The 24,633-nt window shown below is 39.3% G+C and overlaps 1 protein-coding gene across 12 annotated transcripts in view; it reads left to right on the forward strand.

Moving 5' to 3' along the window:
- DTNB (dystrobrevin beta) overlaps nt 1-24,633 on the forward strand; it is a 235,954-nt gene that overhangs the window by 52,407 nt on the left and 158,914 nt on the right. For all 12 annotated transcript variants that reach the window (XM_013052982.2, XM_045079298.1, XM_013052985.2 and 9 more), the window contains 2 exons: nt 6,241-6,326; nt 17,560-17,714. In XM_013052982.2, the coding sequence (XP_012908436.1) occupies nt 6,241-6,326; nt 17,560-17,714 (241 nt within the window). The remainder of the gene's footprint in view (nt 1-6,240; nt 6,327-17,559; nt 17,715-24,633) is intronic.

Genomic DNA, 24,633 nt, shown 5'->3' on the forward strand with positions numbered 1-24,633 from the left:
TTTCCTTTTGAAAGGTGAATAAACTGGGCACCAGGGTGGCTCAGTGGGTTAAAGCCTCTGCCTTTAGCTCAGGTCCTGATCCCAAGGTCCTGGGATCGAGCCCCACATCAGGCTCCCTGCTCAGCGAGGAGCCTGCTTCCTCCTCTCTCTCTGCCTGTCTCTCTGCCTGCTTGTGATCTGTCTGTCAAATAAATAAAATCTTAAAAAAAAAAAAAGAAAAAAAAAAAGAAAGGTGAATAAATCTTTTGATGGTTGAAACTCTGAACCTAAAGTTGTAAATGATGGCAAGCATTTGTAAGTGGGGAAGGTGAGTTTATCGTTCAGACCTGAACCCACTGCCTCATTTTGGGGGTGCATAGTTACGTACTTCTAGGCAGATTCTTTTTTTTTTTCTTTTTAAAAGATTTTATTTCTTTGACAGAGACAGATCACAAGCCTAGACAGATTCTTGAGCACAAGAGCTCAATAAACATCATTCCCAGATCTTTCTGTCTTTGGGTCTTCATGATCCTTAATCTTAATGCCTCTCCTTTCTCCTTACTTAAAACACCCTAATATGCCTGTATATTCTCTTTATCCCGTTGAGTTACCCACTGACATGTGCATGTATAGCCCCTCACCCTCCATAAAATATACACTGCTAAGCACACGTATGTTTGCACACCCCAAAAATACATGCAGGCAGAGAGAAGATTCATAGCGCAATGGGTGGGAGGTCACGTGTGGAGATTGCTGTGTGGCTCTTGTGAATGGAAAAATGGTTGGAAAGTAGATCTGAGAGATGATGAATTGAGGAACCACACATTACTGATAAGAATTAGTTGAGGGGTGATGCACTCTTCCATTAATACACCTGTGGACTGCTTGATCTGAGACCAGCCATAAAGACCATTTCTTAAGATTTTATTTATTTATGACAGAGAGAGAGTGAGGGAACGCAAGTATGGGGGAGTTGGAGGGGGAGAAACAGCTTCCCAGCTGAGCAGGGAGCCCAATATGGGGCTTGATTCCCATCGATCAAGCATCGTGGGCTTCAAGCATCAAGGCATTGTGACCTGAGCCAAGGGCAGACACTTAACTACTGAGCCATCCAGAAGCCCCGAGAGTATTAATAATACTAATGAGTGGAAAAGGATACCAGTGCTGATTCAGATCAATTGAGAAGGATAACAATATCCAAATGAATATTTGCATTTGAGCTGAGTTAAAGAATATTTGAGGAAGGGATGAGAAGTGTTGTAAATATTAATGTTTCTAAAGCATTTTGAAGATTAGGAAAAAAGTGTTATTATAATAATTTTCAGAAGTAAAGGTGTCATAGTACCCAGTACGCCCTAGCATGTGGCATGTATCAATGGGGACTGTGGGTTAACTCTTCAGTAAGAGTTGAGTTTGCCCTGACTCTTGCCAGAATGCTGGGCTCCGCCACACTCTCCTGTTTGCAGGAATGGCATCAGGTGCTTCTTCGCAGCAGGAATAGGTACCATTTTTGTCTTTGAAGGAAAAGCAGGAGATTTGGAGTTAGAAGGGGTTATACAATCACAACATGATTTATTCTTTCATCTCTTATTATGTCCTTCGATTTATACCTGCAAAATAAAAGCTAAAGTCTTAGTACCGCCTTCAAAGTTGTGTGTTGGTAGTTCTCAGCTCTGGGTGCAAAGCAAAATAACATGAGAAACTTTCTAAAAATACCAAGCCCAGGGTGGGATCTAGGCATCTGGATTTTTGTGTCCACATTTGTGAGGGGTACCTACTTGTTTTCTTTTGTCGTAATGGATTATTGTGTTTTTGGTATCAAAATAATGCGGGTCTCATAAAAGATTTGGAAACTGTTTCTACTCTCTCTCTCTTTTTTTAATCTCTCAAAGAGTTAGCATAGAAATGCAATTATTTCTTCTTTAAGTGTTTAGAATTCACCAGCATAGCTTTCTGCACGAGGAGCTTTCTGTTTTGGAAAGCTTAAAAACACCGAGTTAGTTTCTGTGATGGATATGGGCCTATAGAGGTTACCTGTTTGTTCTTGCATGAGCTGTAATGGTGGGTGTTTTTCAAGGAGTGTTTTGTGTCTGTCCAGTTCATTTAAGTTGTAAATTTATGGACTCTGTAACATTTCCTCATTTCTGTCATGTTTGTTGAATGCATGGTTGATAACCTTTCTTTCTCCTGATATTGGTAATTTGTGTCTTTTTCTTAGTCAGTCTGACTAGAGATTTATCAGTATTATTCATTTATTCAAAGAACCAACTTTTGGTTTCATTAATTTTTCCGTTGTTTTTCTGTTTTTAATTTCACTGATTTCTGTTCTTAAGCATATTTTATTTTTTCTTCTGCTTGTTTGGGTTTAATTTGCTATTCTTTTTCTAATGTTCTTAAGATTGTTGATTTGAGAACCATCTTTTCTAGCATAAACCTATTTAATACTTAAAAAGTGAGAAGTGCCGGGGCGCCTGGGTGGCTCAGTGGGTTAAGCCGCTGCCTTCGGCTCAGGTCGTGATCTCAGAGTCTTGGGATCGAGCCCCACATCGGGCTCTCTGCTCAGCAGGGAGCCTGCTTCCTCCTCTCTCTCTGCCTGCCTCTCTGCCTGCTTGTGATCTCTGTCTGTCAAATAAATAAATAAAATCTTAAAAAAAAAAAAAGTGAGAAGTGCCAACACTGCCCTGCTTTCCTTTGGCTGCCTTCCTTCTTTCCATCCTGGACACAACCAGTGTTATTTTTTTCAACATCCTTTTCACAGAATGCTAGGTAGCGTTAAGAGCAATCATTTTGTTCCATGCTTTGCCTTTTTTTTTTTTTTAACTTAGTAATCTATCTTGCATTTAAATCTTTATCTTTCACTATTATTTTTCATTCTTTTTATGATAGCAGAAATAGCCAATCTTCTTTCAATGGGCATTTAAGGATAGGGCCTGGATCTTGGTATTTTTAATATTTTTGTTCTTTTTATGCATTTTATTTTTTATTTTTTAATTAAAATTTTAAATTTTTTAATAAACATATAATGTATTTTTATCCCCAGGGGTACAGGTCTGTGAATTGCAGTTTTACACACTTAACAGCACTCACCGTAGCACATACCCTCCCCAATGTCCATAACCCCACCACCCTCTCCCGAAACCCACCCACCCCCCCGCCCCCAGCAACCCTCAGTTGTTTTGTGACATTAAGAGTCACTTATGGTTTGTCTCCCTCCTGATCCCATCTTGTTTCATTTAATCTTTTTTCTACCCCTCAAACCCCCCATGTTGCATCTCCACTTCCTCATATCAGGGAGATCATATGATAGTTGTTTTTCTCCGATTGACTTATTTCACTAAGCATAGTACCCTCTAGTTCCATCCACATCGTCGCAAAAGGCAAGAGTTCATTTCTTTTGATGGCTGTTTTTATGCATTTTATTATGAAAAATTTTATGCATGCCATTTATGTATCTTAAATGTCTTTTAACCTGTGGGCTTCCCTTCATTTTCCACCTTAAACCATTAGCTGTGTCCAGTAAATGGTAACCTTCACTTTCCAGGATTCATTTTTTAAACAGCTTTTTTTTTTTTTTTAAGATTTTATTTATTTATTTGACAGAGAGAGATCACAAGTAGGCAGAGAGATAGGCAGAGAGAGAGAGAGAGAGGCGGGGAAGCTGGCTTCCCGCTGAGCAGAGAGCCTGATGCAGGGCTTGATCCCAGGACTCTGGGATCATTACCTGAGCCGAAGGCAGAGGCTTTAACCCACTGAGCCACCCAGTCTCCCCCTTTTTTTAAACAGTTTCTATTGGGAATTAGGAAATGTCTACAGAAGGAGGCCTAAAAGGAAGCATAGTATGGCATGTCACCTTGGAGCTCATGCCGCATGTACGCACTCCGGTGGGGGGTGGGGGCAGGGTACTGTCAGACCTGGGAGCCCCTGGTGTGTTCCTTTCTTTCACCCCTTTCCTTTCTCCCAGAGGTCATTGGTAGCCTGAATTTTATGGAAACCTCTTCTAAGACTGTTTTTTACTTTCTTCTGGATATTCTCACATCATGAAATCAGTGTCTACAAAAAAATATTTGGGCAAGTTTATCTTAAAAAATGTCCTTCGCTCTGCATCAAGATTTCATCTACTGTTGGTGTACTTTGTCTTCGTTCTTGCTCTGCTGGTCATCAGGCTTGCCTCCTCACACTCTGGGCTTCAGGAATGTTCTCTCTGTTGCTTCATCTTTCTGGGCCGCTTTACTTCAGGATAGAAACCGCATCCATCAGGGTTCTTAGCTGTAGGCAATAGAAGCCACCTCTGGCTAATCTGTTAAAAGGATCTGTGTGACCCGCAGACTCCCTGAGAAGGTTGGGAAAGTGGGCTTGATGACCACACTGCCAAGCAAAATATATGTCACGATTGTGTCACAAAACGGGTCTCACGGAGACACGTCTGCTGCCTCTCCAGGGCACAGACACTGTTGCCTGTGCTCCGAATGCCATGGCCACTGGGCTGCGGCGCTGCCGGGGGAGTCCATCTCTGCTGCCTCAGGAAGCTGGATGGAAGCCCTCCCGGTGTGGCCAGGTGGTACAGCCTCTAAAAGCTAATCATTTTCTGTGTGGTCTCAAGGGGGTGCATCTTGTTGGTGGAGCTTGTGGCATGTGCTCATGTCTTAGTGTTGAAGAAAATGGGAAGGCAGACAGGCAAGGTTTTCTTTTCTTCCTTCTTCACACTGTGGTGGTGGGATGTGTATCGGTCTCAGAAGATAGGGCATGCCTAAATACAGACTTGGCATTTAGATGGTTGGTGACCAAAGAGAAATGTCCACCATTAAAGTTCTGTATCAGTCTTAGAAATCCATTCCCTTTTCTAGTTGGTGTTCTTTGTAGCTACTCATGTTGCTTAAAAAGCACCGTGGGTATTTGACTTGGGTGTAGTCCTTCTGTTGACAGGTGCCCTATAAGATGTGCAGCAGTATCTGTATTTCTAAAGAACTGTATATTTTAAAAACCCCATCCTGGGGTGCCTGGCTGGCTCAGTCAATAGAGCATGCAACTCTTGATCTCTGGGTTATGAGTCTGAGCCCCGTGTTGTGTGAGGAGAGATCACTTAAAATAAGATCTTTAAAAGGTAAAATAAAAACCCCATCCTAATTTTTGCTCATTGTAGGGATTCCTGTTTTATCTTATGAATAACCTTAGTGAGGTGTAATAGGTGAAAATCAGACTGTAACAAACATTAGTATTTCCTGGAGATCTTTGGACTATGACCCTTCAGGATCATGAACCGTTTGCCTTCCAGGTGTGCTCTTACTGTATAAAAGTTTTGGAAAATGGAAGACACTCTATTGGGAACATTGGTAAAGATAGATAGGATGACACTTGCTTTTCAAAACTAAGACGGTACAATTCTCATTATTGTGAAGCTATGTTACTGTGAAATTTTGTTTGCACATGCTTCATGAAGTGAACACAAAAGCCCGTTGTTCGTTTGCATGTGATGACTTTAAAACCTGGCTAGTGAAGTTGTCACCTGCTGTGAAACCAGGGCGTGCTGAACAGACAGAGGACGTTCATCACAGTGGACGTGTTAGGTCAGGGGGCCTTGCTGACTTTGCCTTGGTTCTGCAGGTGATGCGCAGTCTTGTTCTGGATAATTCATATATGTTCCACATTTCATCTTTCCAGCCACTGAAAAAGAATTAATCTTACCATCCTTTCTCCTCCACTTTCTCACAGTCGTGGCCTGGGAGGATCCGAGTCAGATATATCAAGCTTCTTAGGATAAACACATGGTGTCACATAAACCTGTCACAGTAAAAACAAAGATGAATGTAATATAAAATCTTTATAGCCATGTGCACCCTGTGGCTTTAGTACATAACAATAAACTGTTGTTATCATGGTGGGAGGACACATTTCTGAATTATTCAAACAAGGTGATGCCTCAGTTTAGAACACTTAAAACAACTCAGCTGTGGATTTCATGGGCAAAATTTACTTCTGGTTCATCCATCTGGCCTCTGTGTACAGAGCCAGGAGAAATTTCTTTGCAGAATGTTTGTAAAGCTCCTTTCCAAATAATTCAGGTAGTTTTAACACTATTTACCTAACATACATGAGAGCTTATTTCTACAAAGGAAAAAAACCCCAAGGTCTCTAAAAATCCAAGGTAATATTGTAGCATATTAGGGCAAGAGTCCGCTTACTAATTGCTTGATATTTAGTGATACCTTTGATTGCTTTTGTGGTTCCAGATAGCAATTGTCTCTAATATAATTTATTTTGCAGTGAGGGCCGAGGCAAGTTGACCGTATTTTCAGTTAAAGCTATGTTAGCAACGATGTGTGGTGGAAAAATGCTGGACAAATTGAGATGTAAGTACTTTCCTATTATTTGAAAAATTGTATCTTCAAATCAGGATCTTTGAACAGTTTTAAGTTAATGTTTTCAGAATTTTGGATGATGCCATATTGAACTTTTCTGTTTGTGCTACATCGTTTGCTTTGTAGCAGCTGGCTCAGAGGATGTACATTATGCCACCTACTGTTGAGATGGAAAAATTGGTTGAAGTAATTTGTTAAGTTTAGTTTTTTTCTTGGGTGGGGGGATAAAGCAATGAAACTGAAGAGATTCAGAACAGTAATGTTGACCTTAAAAAAGTCTTTTCTTTTTCTGTCTTTTTTGTTTTTTCCTTTTAATTAATGTATAATGTATTATTTGCTTCAGGGTTACAGGTCTGTGAATCACCAGGCCTACACATTTCACAGCACTCACCATAGCACATACCCTCCCCAATGTCCATAACCCCACCCCCCTATCTCTCCCTCCCACCCCCCAGCAACCCTCAGTTTGTTTCATGAGATTAAGAGTCTCTTATCTCTTATCTCTCTCCCTTGTTTCACTTTAAAAAGTCTTTTTTTTTTTTTTTAAAGATTTTGTTTATTTATTTGACACAGAGAGAGAGAGAGGAAGAGAAATCACAAGTAGGCAGAGAGGCGGGGGTGTGGGGGTGTGTGTGGGGGAAGCAGGCTCCCTGCTGAGCAAAGAGCCTGATTCAGGGCTCCATCCCGGGACCCTGAGACCATGACCATGACCTGAGAGAAGGCAGAGGCTTAACCCAGTGAGCCACCCAGGCGCCCCTAAAAAGTCTTTTAAAAATGCTTTCCATATGATCAAAATTTTGCTTGCAGGTGGTTATGTTGAGTGCTTTTTGTTAGAAAATAAATATGGTTATTTTTATCAGGTTTGGTCAAGATTAGCCCTTTTTAAAATAAATTTATTCTTCATCAGGTGGTATTTACTATGATTAAACCTTTCCTTAGTAGCTTAGAGTTAAGCTCAGTTATTTAGAAATTTAGAGCCTGTTTTTTTGCTTCTTTTTTTGTTGTTGTTCAGTTACTTTTCCTAAATTTTTTCTTACTGTTGGCCATCTTGTCATTTTACTGTTCCTTAGATACTGTAAGATTAAATGAAATCAAAGGACATGAAATTCAGAGTTATTTAATTTTTTGTGTATGGTTTTCATTTATTCATTCATTAGATAGTTACTATCTAAGATACGCCAAACATTGTGCTAAGTGCTTTACATATATTTTCTCAGTGAATGCTTAAATTTCTTTGAGCAGCAGGTGGTATATTCTCCATTTTATAGATGAGTTAGCTGAGGGGGCGAAGCTGGGATTTCAGCTCAGGCTGTCTAGCTTCCTGGCCCTGTTCTAAGCTACTTTGTTGTGCTCCATAGACTAATCCTGTAATGGGAGGCACACTTGTGATACAGTACAGTGATCAAAGTGCCATGCTGTAAGGAAGAAATTCTGGCAGGTTTCTGGGAGGTGAGATTGAAGCTGTGGGTTTTAATGAAGTGTTGAGTTACCCTATGAATTGCTTTGTTGAAGAAACTGGGTCATCTGTCCTATATAGCATCGCTCATGGACTGGCTTTTCATGATCACATCTCCATGATGCTCTTTTGTGTCCCACATTTTTTGTTTTAATTGGAAGATCTAGAGGCTTGGTCAGATTTAAGTGCAGGCTTTTGGGCCAGATGACTTGATAGGTACACTTATTTTCTGTGCTTTTTCTTATATGTTACCATGACATCGAAAGTTGGAAAGCTGGATGGCTCACCGGATATAGATATAAATATTCTAAAGGATTAAGGTCTTAGATAATGTGTTTGGTCAGCTGTTATCTGGTTTATCTTCATTTCAATTCAGCTGCAGTGTAAAACAAGTTTTTAGTAATAAAACTTACAGTTTTATTAAATACTCTTCTGAGTATTTTTCACATGGTATCTCAAAATTCTAGGCTGAAATTTCGTAGTATTTTCTTAATTCTAGCACAGTGTTTTCTTAATTCTAGCACAGCGTTTGCCCAAGGAAGATAATATGATATGGATGAAATTGTATTTCATTCAAACACAAAGAAAAAGAAAGTTGGAATTTTATCTGTTTTTAATGATAGTGACACCAGGTAAAGAATATACATTGCTATCTTTATTAGTACTGGAGAAAGTGGTTGAAAAATGGAAAATTGGTGATATACCCGCATGGTGGGTAACTCTGGAGTCTGTAAGTTTCTATGGTTAAATCTGCCACATTTACATCATTGAGCTGGGACCTGGCACAGAGTAAGTGCCAGAATTTTGCCAAGTATCATTTGTTGTTTGAGTCCTAAAATTACTGCAGTTCTCTGTTGGACTGTTAGTGAAAAAGGGCAAATTTTAGTATTGTGTGAAATGTGGAAGGGATCCAGGTGATGGCAGGGTTTTTGTTGTTGTTGTTTTAGTGTGGCTTTTGAAGCTCTTGGAGAAATACAAGTGACCAGTATTCAGGTGACACAGAGGGCACATGCGCAGGCCGGCGTGACAGGTCTGCGTGCTAAGAAGGCCAGATCACTCATTGCACATCAGATGCGGATGGATGAGGCACCAACCGTGCTAGCTCACTAATTACCGTGTTCATATCATGCAGAGAGATTTAAAATATGGTTTTCTTATTGTCTTCACATTCAAAATTATAGTTCTTGACCATCTGTAGCTCTGTTTCATTATTTTTGTTGTATTAATTATCTTGGCTCAAGAATGAGATGTTTGGGGCGCCTGGGTGGCTCAGTGGGTTAAGCCGCTGCCTTCGGCTCAGGTCATGATCTCAGGGTCCTGGGATCAAGTCCCGCATCAGGCTCTCAGGGAGCCTGCTTCCCTCTCTCTCTCTCTGCCTGCCTCTCCATCTACTTGTGGTTTCTCTCTGTCAAATAAATAAATAAAATCTTTAAAAAAAAAAAAAAGAAATGTTTAACATAAGGAAAATTTTCAGGTATTGAGGCCTGTCTCCACTTCTTAATTTTAATCATCTAGAGTGGAAACCCATTTACATGTGGTCTATCCTGATTCATACAGAGCTCACTGGTTATAATTTACATATTTTCATAGCTCGGGGATGTCATCTTCTGCTGCATTTGGGGCTAATTGTGAGGCTCTGAGTTATTTTTCCCTTCTGATGTTTTCAGATGACTACTTTCTCCGTCCTTGACCTTTTTGTTGGTGGTGGCAACAGTGGTGATGGTGTGTGTCCCCTTTATCACTGATAAATGTGACGGGATTATCAGAGTATCAGTCTCTAGAAATCTCTCCTTGCTTCTGTTTTACATTTAATATGGAGAAAACATAAGCAAATTTCTGAGCATTCTATTTAAGGTTTGAGTGTAGGTGACTGGAGCTTTTGTTGTGGGATTGATTGGCAGTTTGGGTGCTGTAGGAATCCTTTTCTCTCTGGCTTTCCGGGTCCCAGCTGTGTCCTGCTTAGTTGCGATGGCTGAAGAATAGCACAGACAGAAGTGAGCTAGAACACTGTACTGCACTGTGACATTTCTTTACCCCCACCTTCTCTCGGCTTGTTCCGTTGACTTAGTTCTTATTTTCTCCATCTTCCCGCCCCTGAACGCACTTTCTGCTGTTATCTCTGCTAACGTTCCTTTTAAATGAGCTTTTCATGTTTATGTAATACAACTTCATGTTTCTACTTTTCTTCCTTTTATTTTGATCTTTTTGCACTTTACCCTTTTTTTTTTTTAAGATTTTATTTATTCATTTGAAAAGAGAGACACAGTGATAGAGGGAACACAAGCAGGGGGAGGGGGAGAGGGAGAAGCAGGCTTCCCGCCAACCCGGGAGCCTGATGCGGGCCTCGATCCCAGAACTCTGGGATCATGACCTGAGCTGAAGGGAGACATTTAACGACTGAGCCACCCAGGCGCCCCTGTGCTTTACATTTTATTTTAGATTTTTTTTCCCTGTAATTTTCCCCCCTACCCCTTTTTATTTGGTATATTTTTGTTTGCTTGTTTTGGGGTCAGGATAGCATTTAGAACAACTTAACCAATATTTGTACTTTAAGTTTGAAATATTTCTTGATTAGATTTTTCAGGTTTCTCTTAAGAGAGTTTCTGTCCCCAGCGAGCGCTCATTTATAGAAATAATTCACTGTTATAGCCATTAGGGACTATATCCTAGATTCACAGTTAACTAGGGTCAGATACTAAATACCAGTGATTTATAGGAAGAGCACAGACTTTAATTATAAGCAAGATCAAAACTCAGTAATGTCAGAAACCATAAAAATAATTCAGAGGACAAAATGTATAGGCTGTAAAGCCCATTATTTATGATTTGTCATTTAATTGATGTGATTTATTCACTTTGTCCAATTCTGCTGTTTTCTAAGAAACTTAGTCTCTTATTCAGACGTCATCTGTCTTGCATTAAAAGATAGGAGCAGATGATTCATGTAGTTGATTTTTAAATTCTTTAAAAACCTGGTGCTACCATTTGAAGGATGGTCTAACAGTGTATATCAGGAAGGCTGTAAAAATACCCATATCCACTGACTCAGTCTATTTCTTGAGTTTATCCAGAGGAATTAATCAGAGTGCACTCTAAATTTTATGTATATTTGTTATGGCATTTTTTAATCATAGGTGAAAACTTGAGACAGTGTGCAAAACTCAGAGCTCAGTTCTAGCAGGATCCCCACATGACTGCCGACTGCCTATATTGTTCTCAAAAATAGGTTTCACATCAAAATGCATAAATGTAATATAGTTTTAGACAAAAATTTGTTATGCACCTAGAAAAAGAAAGAAATAGTATACCAAAATGATAACAGGTATTTTTTCTGGGTTGTAGCATAAGGATGTCTTTGTGGTTTTGATAGACCACACTTTGAGTAGCTGGAGAAAAGATGATCTGAGCTGCTGCTTGTGCTCAGAACTGGCAGTTCTCACCGGATTCCCATCGCTTGCTCCCTTGCTGTTGCACTAACAGACTGTAGAGAGGCCATCCTTTGCAGCTATAATTAAACGGATCCACCCGTTCAAAATTTAGCCTCCTTTGCAATAGTCTCTCCACTGCCTGTCACTGCAGAATTCCCCCAGCTGGTTTCTGCTAACCATCCCTTCTCGTCATTAGACAGAAATGATGGGTGAATCTCAGTGAGTGAGGTTCACATTTGCATTTCTCCTATAACCAAAATGTTCTAGAACCGGAAGCAAGTAAGAGATAAGTCCTAAATCAGTATTTTATCAATAAGAAGAGAAAGAAAAACAAAACCAAGGGAGGACTTGAGACTTGTCTAAAGTAGTTACTGGCCGAGTCAGCTCCGCAAAGAGGCCCAAGGCGTGCTGACTCCTATCCTTCATCCTTGCTCTGACTTTATGAAGGATGTAGGAATATTCATGAGTTTGGGAATAAAATATTCACTTGGATTTGGTTACATATAGGTATTTATAAGCATGCAGATGTATATACATGTTTTTGTGGGTTAGATTACTTAGTTGGTAGAAAGATGATAGGCGGGGAGAGTCAGTTACCAGAGAAAGCTAACATATAAAAGAAAACGGTATTCCGTTTATAGACTTCGCTTTATTGTAAACAACCCTATCATCTTACAAAAGTAAGTGATCCGTGATGGGGGGAGAAGAAAGTGTTGATAGATGCAGTGAGTAAAACCAGGGTCATTATCACCAGAAGAAGAAAAAAAAATGGAAACATATGTGATGATGGTAGAACGGTAGCATTATTTTGCCATTACACAAAGGACGGAATATTTTTTTAAAGTGTGTATACATAAGTCTGAGGGACTTGATTGTGGATTTTTCACAAGGGAGAAAGCCTACATTTTTTTCCTGGAAACAACTAATGGGGAATTAGCATACCTTCTTTCAGAGGTGTATAAATAGAAAGAGAATTACTGGGGAAATTAATCAGAGTTCTGGGGGGAAATTTAGTCCCTTGATGCCAGAAGGGTTGAGGGCTTTAATCAGAGAATTAGTTAAAATTTTTTATTAAATTTTATTGTCTTTTATTTATTTCTTTAGTGAGATCTTTTTATTTGTGTGTAGTAAATCACACCAGCTTTCATTGTTATACTTCATTTAAGATAAAAAAAAATTAGCAGGAATTTTATACTGTTTTTCTTACAGATAAAAGAAGCCTAATTTTTTTAAAAAAATACTGTTGTAAACCAGTAACTCTGGAAATAATAAGTCACTATGCCTTCAATTTGTGTTCTAGACGTATTTCTCTTATTAAATCAAACAAAGAAACACGTTTCTGCTTGTTCTCTTGTAAATGTAATGTGGCCCTATTAAGTTATAGTTTCTTTTTTAAGGAATTTTTAAAAAACTGGATACTCTGAATATATTATTTAGCATGGTAACCAAGTGTAACAGAAAGTAATACTTTTTTGAGGGGAATGTTAGTCATTTTATCGTCCAGTCACTCCCTTTTATTTCTCTGAATGAGTCAGGTGTTGATTTGTTGGTGTGGATGTACACACAGATGTTTTTGTGGTTGTGAAACCGTAGATACATGTATTTATGTACTGGGTAGCATTAGTTTCCCGTCTTGAATATTTCTACCATTTAGTTAGTGAGCACAATGTAATCACATGCTAATTTATCAGTTATGAATACATTGGGTGACAACAAAAAACTAACAGTGGCCGAAACACACTGGGATTTATTTTTCTCCCATAAAAATAAGCCCAGAGCCTGGTGAGTCAGAGTTGGTCCCATGACTCAAGGATGTCATCACACACTCAGGTTCCATCCTCTTGTTTTGCTCACCATGTGGCTTTCCTTCTTACGACTAAGTGATCGCTGGATGGGCCTCACATTCCCTTTCCAGGCAGACAGAAGAGAGAAATGCCTCTGTCAGGAAAGCAGAAGCATTCCCAGAAATCCACTTTGGGGTTACATTGTATAAAAGAGACTGGGAAGTCATTTTTTTCGGTGGAGCACATTGCCGTTCTTGGCACAGGTTCAGCTGGGGAGCCAGCAGGGGAAAAGAGACAATGAGTCGTAGGCACCTAGCCACATCTCCTACGGACTCTTTTTTTCATTCAGGTTATTTTCCTCCTTGTAAGAATAGCACCCAGTTATTCAAAAATGAAATCACCATGTGCTCCCCTCCTTAAGGGCATCAATTCTTCACATACTTGGCAATATCTTCAAAGCTCTGTATCTTGAGCTGTGGCCCTGCAGGATGGTTCTACCTGGACATTTGCTGGTTGGTTCAAATACACTTATGTACAAAGCTGAATATCTTTATCTTCTTCTTCTTCTTCTTGGTTGGTTCAAATACACTTATGTATGAAGCTAAATATCTTTATCTTCTTCTTCTCCTCCTCCTCCTCCTCCTCCTCCTCCTCCTCCTCCTCCTCCTCCTCCTCTTCCTCTCTTCTTCTTCTTCTTCTTCTTCTTCTTCTTCTTCTTCTTCCTCTTCTTCTTCTTCTTCTTCCTCCTCTTCCTCCTCTTCTTCTTCTTCTTCTTCTTCTCCTTCTCCTTCTCCTTCTCCTTCTCCTTCTCCTTCTCCTTCTCCTTCTCCTTCTCCTTCTCCTTCTCCTTCTCTTCTTCTTCTTCTTCTTCTTCTTCTTCTTCTTCTTCTTCTTCTTCTTCTTCTTCTTCTTCTTCTTCTTCTTTCTTCTTCTTCTTCTTCTTCTTCTTTTTTTTTTTTTCCCCCAGTCAGGGTTGTCAGCATTTTCCCATACTAGAAACTTAGAATAATCCTAACTTCTTAAATTCCTCTTATGCCCTAACCCAACCTGCCATCAGTTTCCTGCATTGAAATATCTTGGAGGTGACACCCCCTCCCCACACTGTCACCGCTGAAGTTCACACACTCGCTACCTCATTTGTGCATTATTCACAGGGTTTACTAGCTGATTTCTTCAATCCCGTTCTTCCTCTTTTATCCATTTTACTCGTCATTAAGAGTCCAATTTTATTAAAACTTAGTTTTCTGAAATATTTCTCCCCTATGTAAGAGTTTCTAAACCAAATTCAGAGTGCTTTCCTCTTTAAGTTTTCTTTCATAGCAGATATTTTTCTTAGTCTGTCCTTTTTTTTTTTTTTAAGATTTTATTTATTTATTTGACAGAGAGAGACAGCGAGAAAGCAAACACAAGCAGGGGAAGTGGGAGAGGGAGAAGCAGGCTTCCTACCAAGCAGGGAATCTGATGCGGGGCTCAATCCTCGGGCGCTGGGATCATGACCTGAGCTGAAGGCAGATGCTTAATGACTGAGCCACCTAGACACCCCTCTTACTCTGTCTTTATTTCCTTTTATTTCTCAATCTAAATTAACTTTCTTGTTGAAGAATGCACTTAGTGCACTGTTTCCTGCTTACCTCCCCTAACAAATCTAAGTGTCCATAGACGGTTTCCTCCTCTTTTCTGGTTGTGTCCTCCAGCGCCCACCTCCAACCTGTTTTGATCTCAAGATTCCAAGTTTTACCTTTCAAGGCCTAGCTTCTGAATTCCTTTCTTTTTGAACTTTCTTGGCAATTCCTGCCTCTGTGTTTTTGTAGTTGTTCTAAACTATGTTTTGAAAAAGCTGTGCGGTATGATGGAATTTCTTTGGAGTTAGAGAAGTATAGCTTTAGATCTTGACTTAGGTACTTACCAACTTTTTTGCTTTAAGCAAATTGACCTTTCTAAGGTAGTTTCTTTATCTATAAAATTTAAGTAATTGCATGTACACACATACATCTTACCATTTTATGAGTGTACAATGAGGTAATGTTTAGTAATGTATAGTTGCACTTAGTGTTAGGGATTGTTGCTTGAAAACAAAACCCCAGGATAGTAGTGTCTTAAACAAAGAAAGAAAGTCGAAGTTTATTTTTCTCCAATATAAAAGAAGTCTCCAGGGGTGCCTGGTTGGCTCAGTGGGTTAAAGCCACTGCCTTTGGCTCAGGTCATGATCCCAGGGTCCTGGGATCTAGCTGCACATCGCGCTTTCTGCTTAGCAAGGAGCCTGCTTCCCTTCCTCTCTCACTGCCTGCCTCTCTGCCTACTTGTGATCTCTGTCAAATAAATAAATAAATAAATCTTAAAAAAAAAAAAAAAAAGACATCTCCAGGTTAGGTAATCCAGAACTGATATGGTAGTTCATCTGGGACCCAGACTTTCTCTACTTTTGTTTTCTATCCTTCTAGAGCATGATTTCTATATAAAAATTGCACTTGCCACATGTTCCAAGGTGGCTGCTGGAGCTCCAGCCATCATAACTACATTTCAGATAGTGAAAAGAGGGAGAGCATGACAGGGCAAAAAGGGCGTGCTTTCCAGCTTAGTCAGCTTTCCTTAACCAGCCTTCTTGGACGTCCTTCACAGCTCATCTATGGTAGTCTCAATGGCTAGTACTTAGTCACATGACCACTACTTGCTAAAAGGAGGCTGTAAATTTTAATCTCTTAATTATTGGCTACATTGTTGCACAAAATAAAATAAATGTTACTAAGAAACAAGAAAATAATTAATACTGGGTAGGTATAGGCAGCCTTAGCCATGGTTACATGTGGTAACTTTGTGGTTCTTGACAAATACTGAGGCTTAACAAGTATCTTGATGCCTCTGTTCTTTCTGTTCCACTTAGTGTCAGTTTAGCACTTTATTCCTCTTTGCTTCGTATGTATCTTATTTTTTTCAGTTACACTGAAAGTTTCTTGGGGGCATAAAGACTGTATATCATAATTCTTTGTTGTGTTTCACAACACCTAACAGAGTGCTTGGCACTTGGAGCACATAGGCGAAACTTAATATGTATTTGCTAATTAATTGACTTTATTTTTCACTAGGACCACATAGTTCTTTTAGCCTCTCATTGACTCTCCCCACTCACAATGACTATTTTGTATTTTTTCTTCAACTACAGAGTCGCAGCTACCTAGGGAGGATACATTGCAGGCTTTCATTCCTTTGATAATTTCCCGTTTTTTTTAAAGATTCTATTTATTTATTTGACAGAGAGAGACCGTGAGAGAGGGAAACACAAGCGAGGGTGGGGGGTAGAAGAGAGAGAAGCAGGCTTCCCACTGAACAGGGAGCCTCATGTGGGGCTCAATCCCAGGACCCCGGGATCATGACCTGAGCTGACAGTAGACACTTAATGACTGAGCCACTGAGGCATCTCAGTTTCCTGTTTTCTAATGCCCCAAAAGTTATTCTGTGGAGTTGATATTCTAATATTTTATCTTTCTTTGGTTAATATATTTAAACTGTATTTGTTTTACACCTAGTGCTTGAAGATAAACACCTCAAAATTAAACCTGAGGAAAAATGTATATTTGTATGTAACATATATCAATTACATATATATTTCTAGTATTCTTATTCATCATGAATATATAGAATAAGACTCTTCAAAATGCCACTGTTGGCAAGTCCTCAGGAAACGATTTTTCTGTGCATATTTAATTCACTCATGTATAAGAAAGCTCAGTGGTTTGAATAAAAGCTTAGGTCACATTTCTTTGTCACAGTGATTTTGAGCTGCTAGTGATTTTTCTTTTTTTCCCAACCCATGGATGAGACGAGAGGAAGAATTAACTGGAGAGAAGAGACTCTCTCCAAGAAGATAAAGAAATAGTATTACTGGAAATTTCTTTCCCATCTGCTTGAGTGAGACTTTCTGGTAAAAATAAGATCTTATAGTATCAAAGTATCTTGGAATAGAAGAGTTTATAGGAGTTCTTTTTATTCTACTTTGGAACTCACTGAATGGAATATTTTAAACATGCTTTATGCTTCCTTCAAATTTATTCTGTCACAGGTATTCATTACATTATTAGCATATGAATATATAAATAGAATACAATTTCATTCCCCATAACCAATATGCTAATATATTCATACACCCAAACATGCATATGTCTTATATAAACACATATAGAAATGCTAAGAGATAAAAGCATGCTGCTACAAATTCTTCTCAGAACAAAGTTAGTTATAAATAAAACAAAAGTTAAATATCATCCAGTTATGCACACTCAAAAAGAGTAGGTAGGTAGATCTACATGAATGGTTATCTGGCTTGATGTTTAGGTATATATTAAGTGGGTGGGAGAGGGGGCCTGGTCAGTAAAGTAACTGCACAGTATTAATAAGAAGGAGAATACATATTAACTAAAAATTGTAATAGCTTTATGATAATTTTTTATGATAATTTTTAATGATACTTTTTGACTGGTATACAAATGACATAGAGTCATTTATTTATAAAAAGTTGGTATTTCTTTCTAGTTTGACTTTATTTGGTTTTGTTCTCATAGATGTTTTCTCCCAGATGTCAGATTCCAATGGCTTAATGATATTTAGCAAGTTTGACCAGTTTCTGAAGGAAGTTCTGAAGCTCCCAACAGCTGTCTTTGAAGGGCCATCTTTTGGTTACACAGAGCACTCAGTCCGCACCTGTTTTCCACAGCAGGTAAGGACAGTTTTGTAAAATCTAGGACTAGAAGAGCACTCATTCTTCCCTCCACCTTGTATCAGATTTCACCAGATTTGTCCTAGTCTAGAGACATAAAGTCTTGAGCAGGGGAGAAAAAAAGACCTTTAAGTGGGAGGGGCATGAAAAAGAGGGCCTATGAAAACTTCTTCTGCGAATTCTGGTTTGGGGGAGAAGGGAGTCTTTCCTGAAAAATGATAACCTATGAAATATTTTAAATTATTAAAATTTTAAAGAAAAGTGTTTAAGATGAAGTGTTTATATTATTGCTACTGGACATACATTACTCTCCTGAATGAGTTCTTTAAGCTGTGAAATACAGGAATTTTGGCATAAAACTCTATACAATACTGGACCGTTTTTTCCTGAGCACTGAAGACAAGGAATGCTACACAGCTCCCAGCTGCCAGCTCAGAATCCCTCAAGGGCACACTGTCGTTTTTATATGAAGGAAAGATAGATTGGGTTTCCTCTTTATTTGTGTGTCCTTGTGCAGTCCTGCCCTTGAGGTTGTATGTGTGAATTCCTGAGATCTTAACTGTGCCTCAAATGACTCCGAGCAGAGTGGATGTTGACTCTGGCTTCATCTATTCCAGTAGACATGCGATAAAAGGAACTTCATGCTAAACTTAGACATTATGAAAAGTGGGGAATTAAGAAAAAGTCTGTTAAAACTAATAAGTAAAAGACTAATGGAAGTAGGATATTGACACAGTCTGAAAGTATCTCCCTATAAGATGTTCATTAATTATAAAAGAGAAATATAGTAACCTTAGAAAGTTACTATGTTGTAATAGAGAAGCCTGTCAGATCCACATTAACCTAGTGATCAAAGTCCCTGTCACCAGTAAAGGAAACAGACTGATATCCCTGCCCCCCGATTGGATGCACTGAGAAGTACCCAGTGTCACTGCTGTGGGCCAGAAAAGCACAAGCCAAGTCTCATCTTCCTTTTCTTGTTTTTCCCAATTTTTTATGTTTAATTTTATTTTTTACAGTTTTATTGAGATGTAATTGATATATAACATTGTAAAAGTTTAAGGTGTGCAATGTAATGATTTGTTATTTGTATGTATTACAAAACAGTTATCCACAACAAATTTAATTAACATCTGTCCTGAGTCTCAATTTGAGGAAACATCTGACAAACCCAAATGAAGGGATTTCTACAAAATAACTGACCTGCACACTTAAAAAATGTCAATGTCATGAAAGACAAAAAAAAAAAAAAAAAAAAAAAGGAACCATTCTATGTCACAGGAGTGTAAGGAAAGAAAATGTCAATGCAGTTTATGATCCAGAATTTTCATTTTGTCATAAAGGACATTATTGGGACATTTGAAAAAAATCTGAATAAATTTTTAGTATTTTGTCATTAAATGTTAATTTACTGATTTTGATATTTATATTAAATTATGTAAGAGAATATCCTTGTTTTTAAAAAATGTGATCTGAGGTATTTAAGGGCAAAGCGACATCCCTTCTGCGGTGTTAACATTTAAGGAATCTGGGTAAGCGGGAATTTTTTGGATGATCTTCCCATCTTTCTGCAGGTCTAAATTTATTTAAAAATAAGAAGTTAACATATAAAAAGAACAAATCTAAAGGTTTGAGAACTGAAAGCACATTGTAAACTAGATCCTCCTGACTGTGATACTTTGATTCACAAGAGCCAAAACCAAACACACACATACTTTTTTTTACATTTGAAGTTAAGGATTCTTAACTGAAAGTCTGAATTCAGACTTTCAAACAGTATTTTATAGCTTGTTTAGAGATTACTCATTAGCTGTAGCACCAAAAGTGGTACTCATAATACTAGTGAGTTATTTTTACCACGTTCTGAGGAGATATTCTTTCCAAATTTGTATGCACTTGGGCTGATTGTTTTTGTGGAAATTTGTCACCATACGTTATTTTTCCCTTTTTGTAAATGACAGTATCAACTTTTAGCATATTAAAAATAGCTGTGTGCCTCAATTTATTCTAATATAGTTAGCACTCCCCCTCCCCCACACTGATATGCGTTAAAATTTTTTTTAAAAATTATTATATTTATTAACATATAATGTGTTATTTGCCCCAGGGGTACAGGTCTGCTTATCATCAGGCTGACACACTTCACAGCACTCACCATAGCCCAGACCCTCCCCAGTGTCCATGACCCAACCACCCTATCCCTGCCCCCTCACCTCCCAGCAACCCACAGTTTGTTTTGTGAGATTAAGAGTCTCTTTCCATTCATTAGTCTCTGTCCATTCATTGAGGTATGAAAATGCCTGGAAGCAAGGTGAGTGAGGGTGGGTATGATAAAGAAACAGCAACCGGTTTTCATTTGGCATTGTCTCACTGCTGCTGCGTTTGTAGTGCCCTGATGTCAAATGGTTGCCCCGCAATACTCTGGGGTAATCTTGTACATGAGGTACGTGTGGCTTTTCGCACAAGATGCTTCCTGAAGGTTAGGCTAAACTTGATCAAGTTCCGGAATGCTACTACTGAATGTCGGAATAGGGAAGGCAATTTATACAAAGATGTGTCCATGAGGAAGGAGCTGTGACTAGTGGGTGACAGTCATGTGGGGTGCCAACCCAAAGTCACCTTAGCTCTATTTGCAATGTGGGAGCTATGAGGAGACTTCAGTATTGGAGCAGAAGTTTGAAATGTCGAAGAATACAAGAATTTCCAACTGTTAATCCTAAGAATGCTTTCTAGAATACTCCAGATTTCCTTATGCCTTTATTGTGAAGCCTTTGAACTCAAGAGCTGACTCTTGCCTCTTTCTTTTTTTTTTTTTTTAAAGATTTTATTTACTTATTTGACAGATAGAGATCACAAGTAGGCAGAGAGGTAGACGAGAGAGAGGGGGAAGCAGGCTCCCCACTGAGCAGAGAGCCTGATGTGGGGCTTGATCCCAGGACCCTGAGATCATAACCTGAGTTGAAGGCAGATGCTTAACCCACTGAGCCACCCATGCGCCCTTGACTCTTGCTTCTTATTTGCTTCAGATTCTTAGGAAAAAACTCAGTCTTTGTGTTTTTTTTCAAGATTTCATTTATTCATTTGAGAGAGAGAGGGCATGATTTGGGTGGTGGGGCAGAGGGAGAGGCAGTGGGAGAGGGAGAGGGAGACTTCCCGCTGAGCAGGGAGCCTGATGTGGGGCTCAATCCCAGGACCCTGAGATCATGACCTGAGCTCAAGGCAGACGCTTACCCTACTGAGCCACCCAGGTGCCCCCCATTCTGTGTTTTGTTATGTGCCAAATTTGGAAAAGTCAGAGAAGCTTATTTTAGTCTAGAGGGAACTTAAGTCTTCCTTGGTTTGGAGAGATGACAAAAAAAAAAAAAGGGAGAGACTTTGAACAAAGTTCCATGCAGCAAGAGTTAAATCCAATGATTTTTGGGTTTCTTTTTGAAATGGTCTTTTCCCATATGGTTTGTTTTACTATGTATGTACTTTTTAAATGCAGAGGAACTCTCACACCCTCCAACGGAGAGAGAACAGTGTCAGTGGGAGGTGGAAATTGCACTGTTGGTTCACAGGCAGTTCCCTAGCATTTTGACGTTCTGGGCTGAGCAAAGAAGTGATCAAAATTAAAGAGAATGTAGGACTCTTTTTTTTTTTTTTTTTTTTTTTTTTTTTTTTAAAGATTTTATTTATTTACTTTTTACAGAGAGAAATCACAAATAGATGGAGAGGCAGGCAGAGAGAGAGAGAGAGAGGGAAGCAGGCTCCCTGCTGAGCAGAGAGCCCAATGCGGGGCTCGATCCCAGGACCCTGAGATCATGACCTGAGCCGAAGGCAGCGGCTTAACCCACTGAGCCACCCAGGCGTCCCGAATGTAGGACTCTTTTAAGAAAGAAGTGGAGCTCTTGCAGGCGTACCTTTCTTTAGTGAAAGAAGTGGCTGGTTTGGAGGGTTCATGAGCTGCTTCCTTTTCTGCAGTGTTATGGGGTGAAACTGTGGGTTCAGAGCTAGAGAGGTGAAGACATCTTCTCCTGTCTCACACACCTGTGCTGCAAAAATTGACTGTCAGGGAGCTATCCCCTAGATCCAGTATTTAGTTTAGTTTTTTTTTTTTTTTTTAAGATTTTATTTATTTGACACAGAAAGAGGAAGCGCAAGCAGAGGGAGGAGCAAGGAGGTGGAGAAGCAGGCTCCCTGCTGAGCAAGGAGCCCCGTGTGGGGCTTGATGTGGGGCTTGTGATGCAACTCATCTGTCTTGAAAGTTGTATGCCCTTATCATGAGGAAGGAAAAAAGTATTTCAGGATTTAAGACTGAAAGGTATCATCTGATAGTGACTTTTGTTAATGCCTGTGAAGATTTAATTGTGCTGGTAGTAGTGTTAGTCCTCTGTTCACAAGGGTGCCTGTGTTTAGGTTTGTGCCAACCCTGTTTTTCTCATGTACCTTATTATTTTTAAATCCACGGTTTTGCAGTATGTGTTTTGCAGTATGTGCAGTTTTTCAGTAATGTATGCATTGCATTACAGGAGAAATACTCGAATTTTTTTTTAATGATATGAAGAAAATTACATATTTGTTTATTTTAATATAGCCTTAATTGTTTTTTAGAAAACAGTTTTGCAAACTAACCTATAATAAGAGATGTTGGATTACATACTTTTAAAAACACAACAAAGTTAAAAGCATTTATAAGTTAATTCAGCAGAACACATCAACTAGAACTCTCATACAAACCACTTTAGAAGAGGCTCTGGTGTTGGTTTCCTACAGTCCTCAACAGATACCTACTCATGATCTGGCAATTCTACTCTTAAGTTTTTCCCACATGAAAAACAAAACTTATGTGACAAAAAGATTTACAAGGATGCTTTTATCAGCCTCAGAAGCATCTGAGGTGTCCATAATAAACCACTGAAGTAAAGTTAATTCAAGAAATAATGTGTTCAGGGGCGCTGGGTGGCTCAGTCGTTAGGCGTCTGCCTTCAGCTCAGGTCATAATCCCAGTGTCCTGGGAATGAACCCCGCATCAGGGTTCCTGCTGGGCAGGGAGCCTGCTTCTCGCCTTCCCACTCCCCCTGCTTGTGTTCTGTCTCTCACTGTGTCTCTCTCCCTGTCAAATAAATAAATAAAATGTTAAAAAAGAAAAAGAAATAATATGTCTGGGATTTGCTTCAAATTAATCCAGGCTGAAGGAAAGGTGAAAGTATGAATTAAAATTAGTCATAAGGGGTACCTGGGTGGCTCAGTGGGTTAAGTGTCTGCCTTTGGCTCAGGTCATGATCCCAGGATCCTGGGATCGAGTCTCACATCAGGCTTCTTGCTTAGCGGGGAGCTGCTTCCCTTTCCCTCTGCCTGCCACTCCCCCTTATTCTCTTTGACAAATAAATAAAATCTTAAAAAAAATTAGTCATATGTTGAGAATTGTTGAGGCTGGGTGATAAGCATATTATACTATTCTTTCTACTTTAGTAAATTTAAAAGATTTAATAGAAAAATTAATTCTAGTTGTAAATTTGTGATCGTGATCATTGTCTGAATAAAGCACAGTATTAACATAGTACCTCAAGTCTAATATTTTGGTGGGTAGACCAAATATATTGATTCTTCAGTGGTTATTTATTTATTGTTAAATATTTTATTTATTTATTTGAGATAGAGAGCTCGTGAGGTTGGGGGAGAAGCAGGGGGGGAGGGAGAGGGAGGAATCTCAAGCAGACTCTGCTGTGAGAGTGGGGCCCGATGGAGGGCTTGATCCCATGACCCTGAGATCATGACGTGACCCGAAACTGAGTGGGTGCCTAACGGACTGAGCTCTTGATTCTTCTGTGGTTATAAACTAAAACTGACTTTAGAGACTTAAAGTTATTAAAAACAAGCAGCAAATAGCAATATTTAAAATTTCTCCCCAGTTTTTCTAAACTTCAGAGTTTAGGGATAAATTTTGTTTCTCCTTAAAAAGATGATGGCTATAAAAAAAAAAGATGATTGCTATTTGTTGTATTATGTATTTTGTAGGTTTGTATTGACTTTAGTTTGAAGTGTTCAGTCTGTCTTGAGAGGATTTTATTTATTTATTTATTTATTTTTAAAGATTTTTTTTTTTTAAGATTTTATTTATTTATTTGACAGACAGAGATCACAAGTAGGCAGAGAGGCAGGCACAGAGAGAGAGAGAGAGAGAGAGAGAGGAGGAAGCAGGCTCCCTGCAGAGCAGAGAGCCCAATGTGGGGCTCGATCCCAGGACCCTGGGATCATGACCTGAGCTGAAGGCAGAGGCTTCAACCCACTGAGCCACCCAGGCGCCCCAAAGATTTTTTTTTTAATTTATTTATCAGAGATGGGGGGGAGAGAGCGAGCACAGGCAGACAGAATGGCAGGCAGAGGCAGAGGGAGAAGCAGGCTCCCTGCTGAGCAAGGAGCCCGATGTGGGACTCGATCCCAGGACGCTGGGATCATGACCTGAGCTGAAGGCAGCTGCTTAACCAACCGAGCCACCCAGGCATCCCAAGGATTTTATTTATTTTTAAATTGTTTTTTAAATGTGTGATTTTTTTAAAAAGGTGGGTTGGGACAGAGGGAGAGGGAGAGAGAGATCTTAAGCAAGCTCCATACCCAGCATGGAATCCGCCGTAGGGCTTGATCTCACTGACCCTGAGATCGTGACCTAAGTAAAATCAAGAGTCAGAGGCTTAACTGACTGAGCCACCCAGGCACCCCTCACCCTGTGGAGGATTTTATTTTATTCTTTTATTTATTATTTTAAAAAAGATTTTATTTATTTATTTGACAGATTACAAGTAGGCAGAGAGGCAGGCAGAGAGAGAGGGGGAAGCAGGCTCCCTGCTGAGCAGAGAGCCTGATGCAGGGCTTGATCCCAGGATCCTGAGATCATGACTTGAGCCGAAGGCAGAGGCTCAACCCACTGAGCCATCTA

The sequence above is a fragment of the Mustela putorius genome, unplaced genomic scaffold, assembly GCF_011764305.1.
Source record: "Mustela putorius furo isolate JIRA1106 unplaced genomic scaffold, ASM1176430v1.1 tig00000281_pilon_pilon_pilon, whole genome shotgun sequence".
NCBI lineage: Eukaryota > Metazoa > Chordata > Mammalia > Carnivora > Mustelidae > Mustela > Mustela putorius.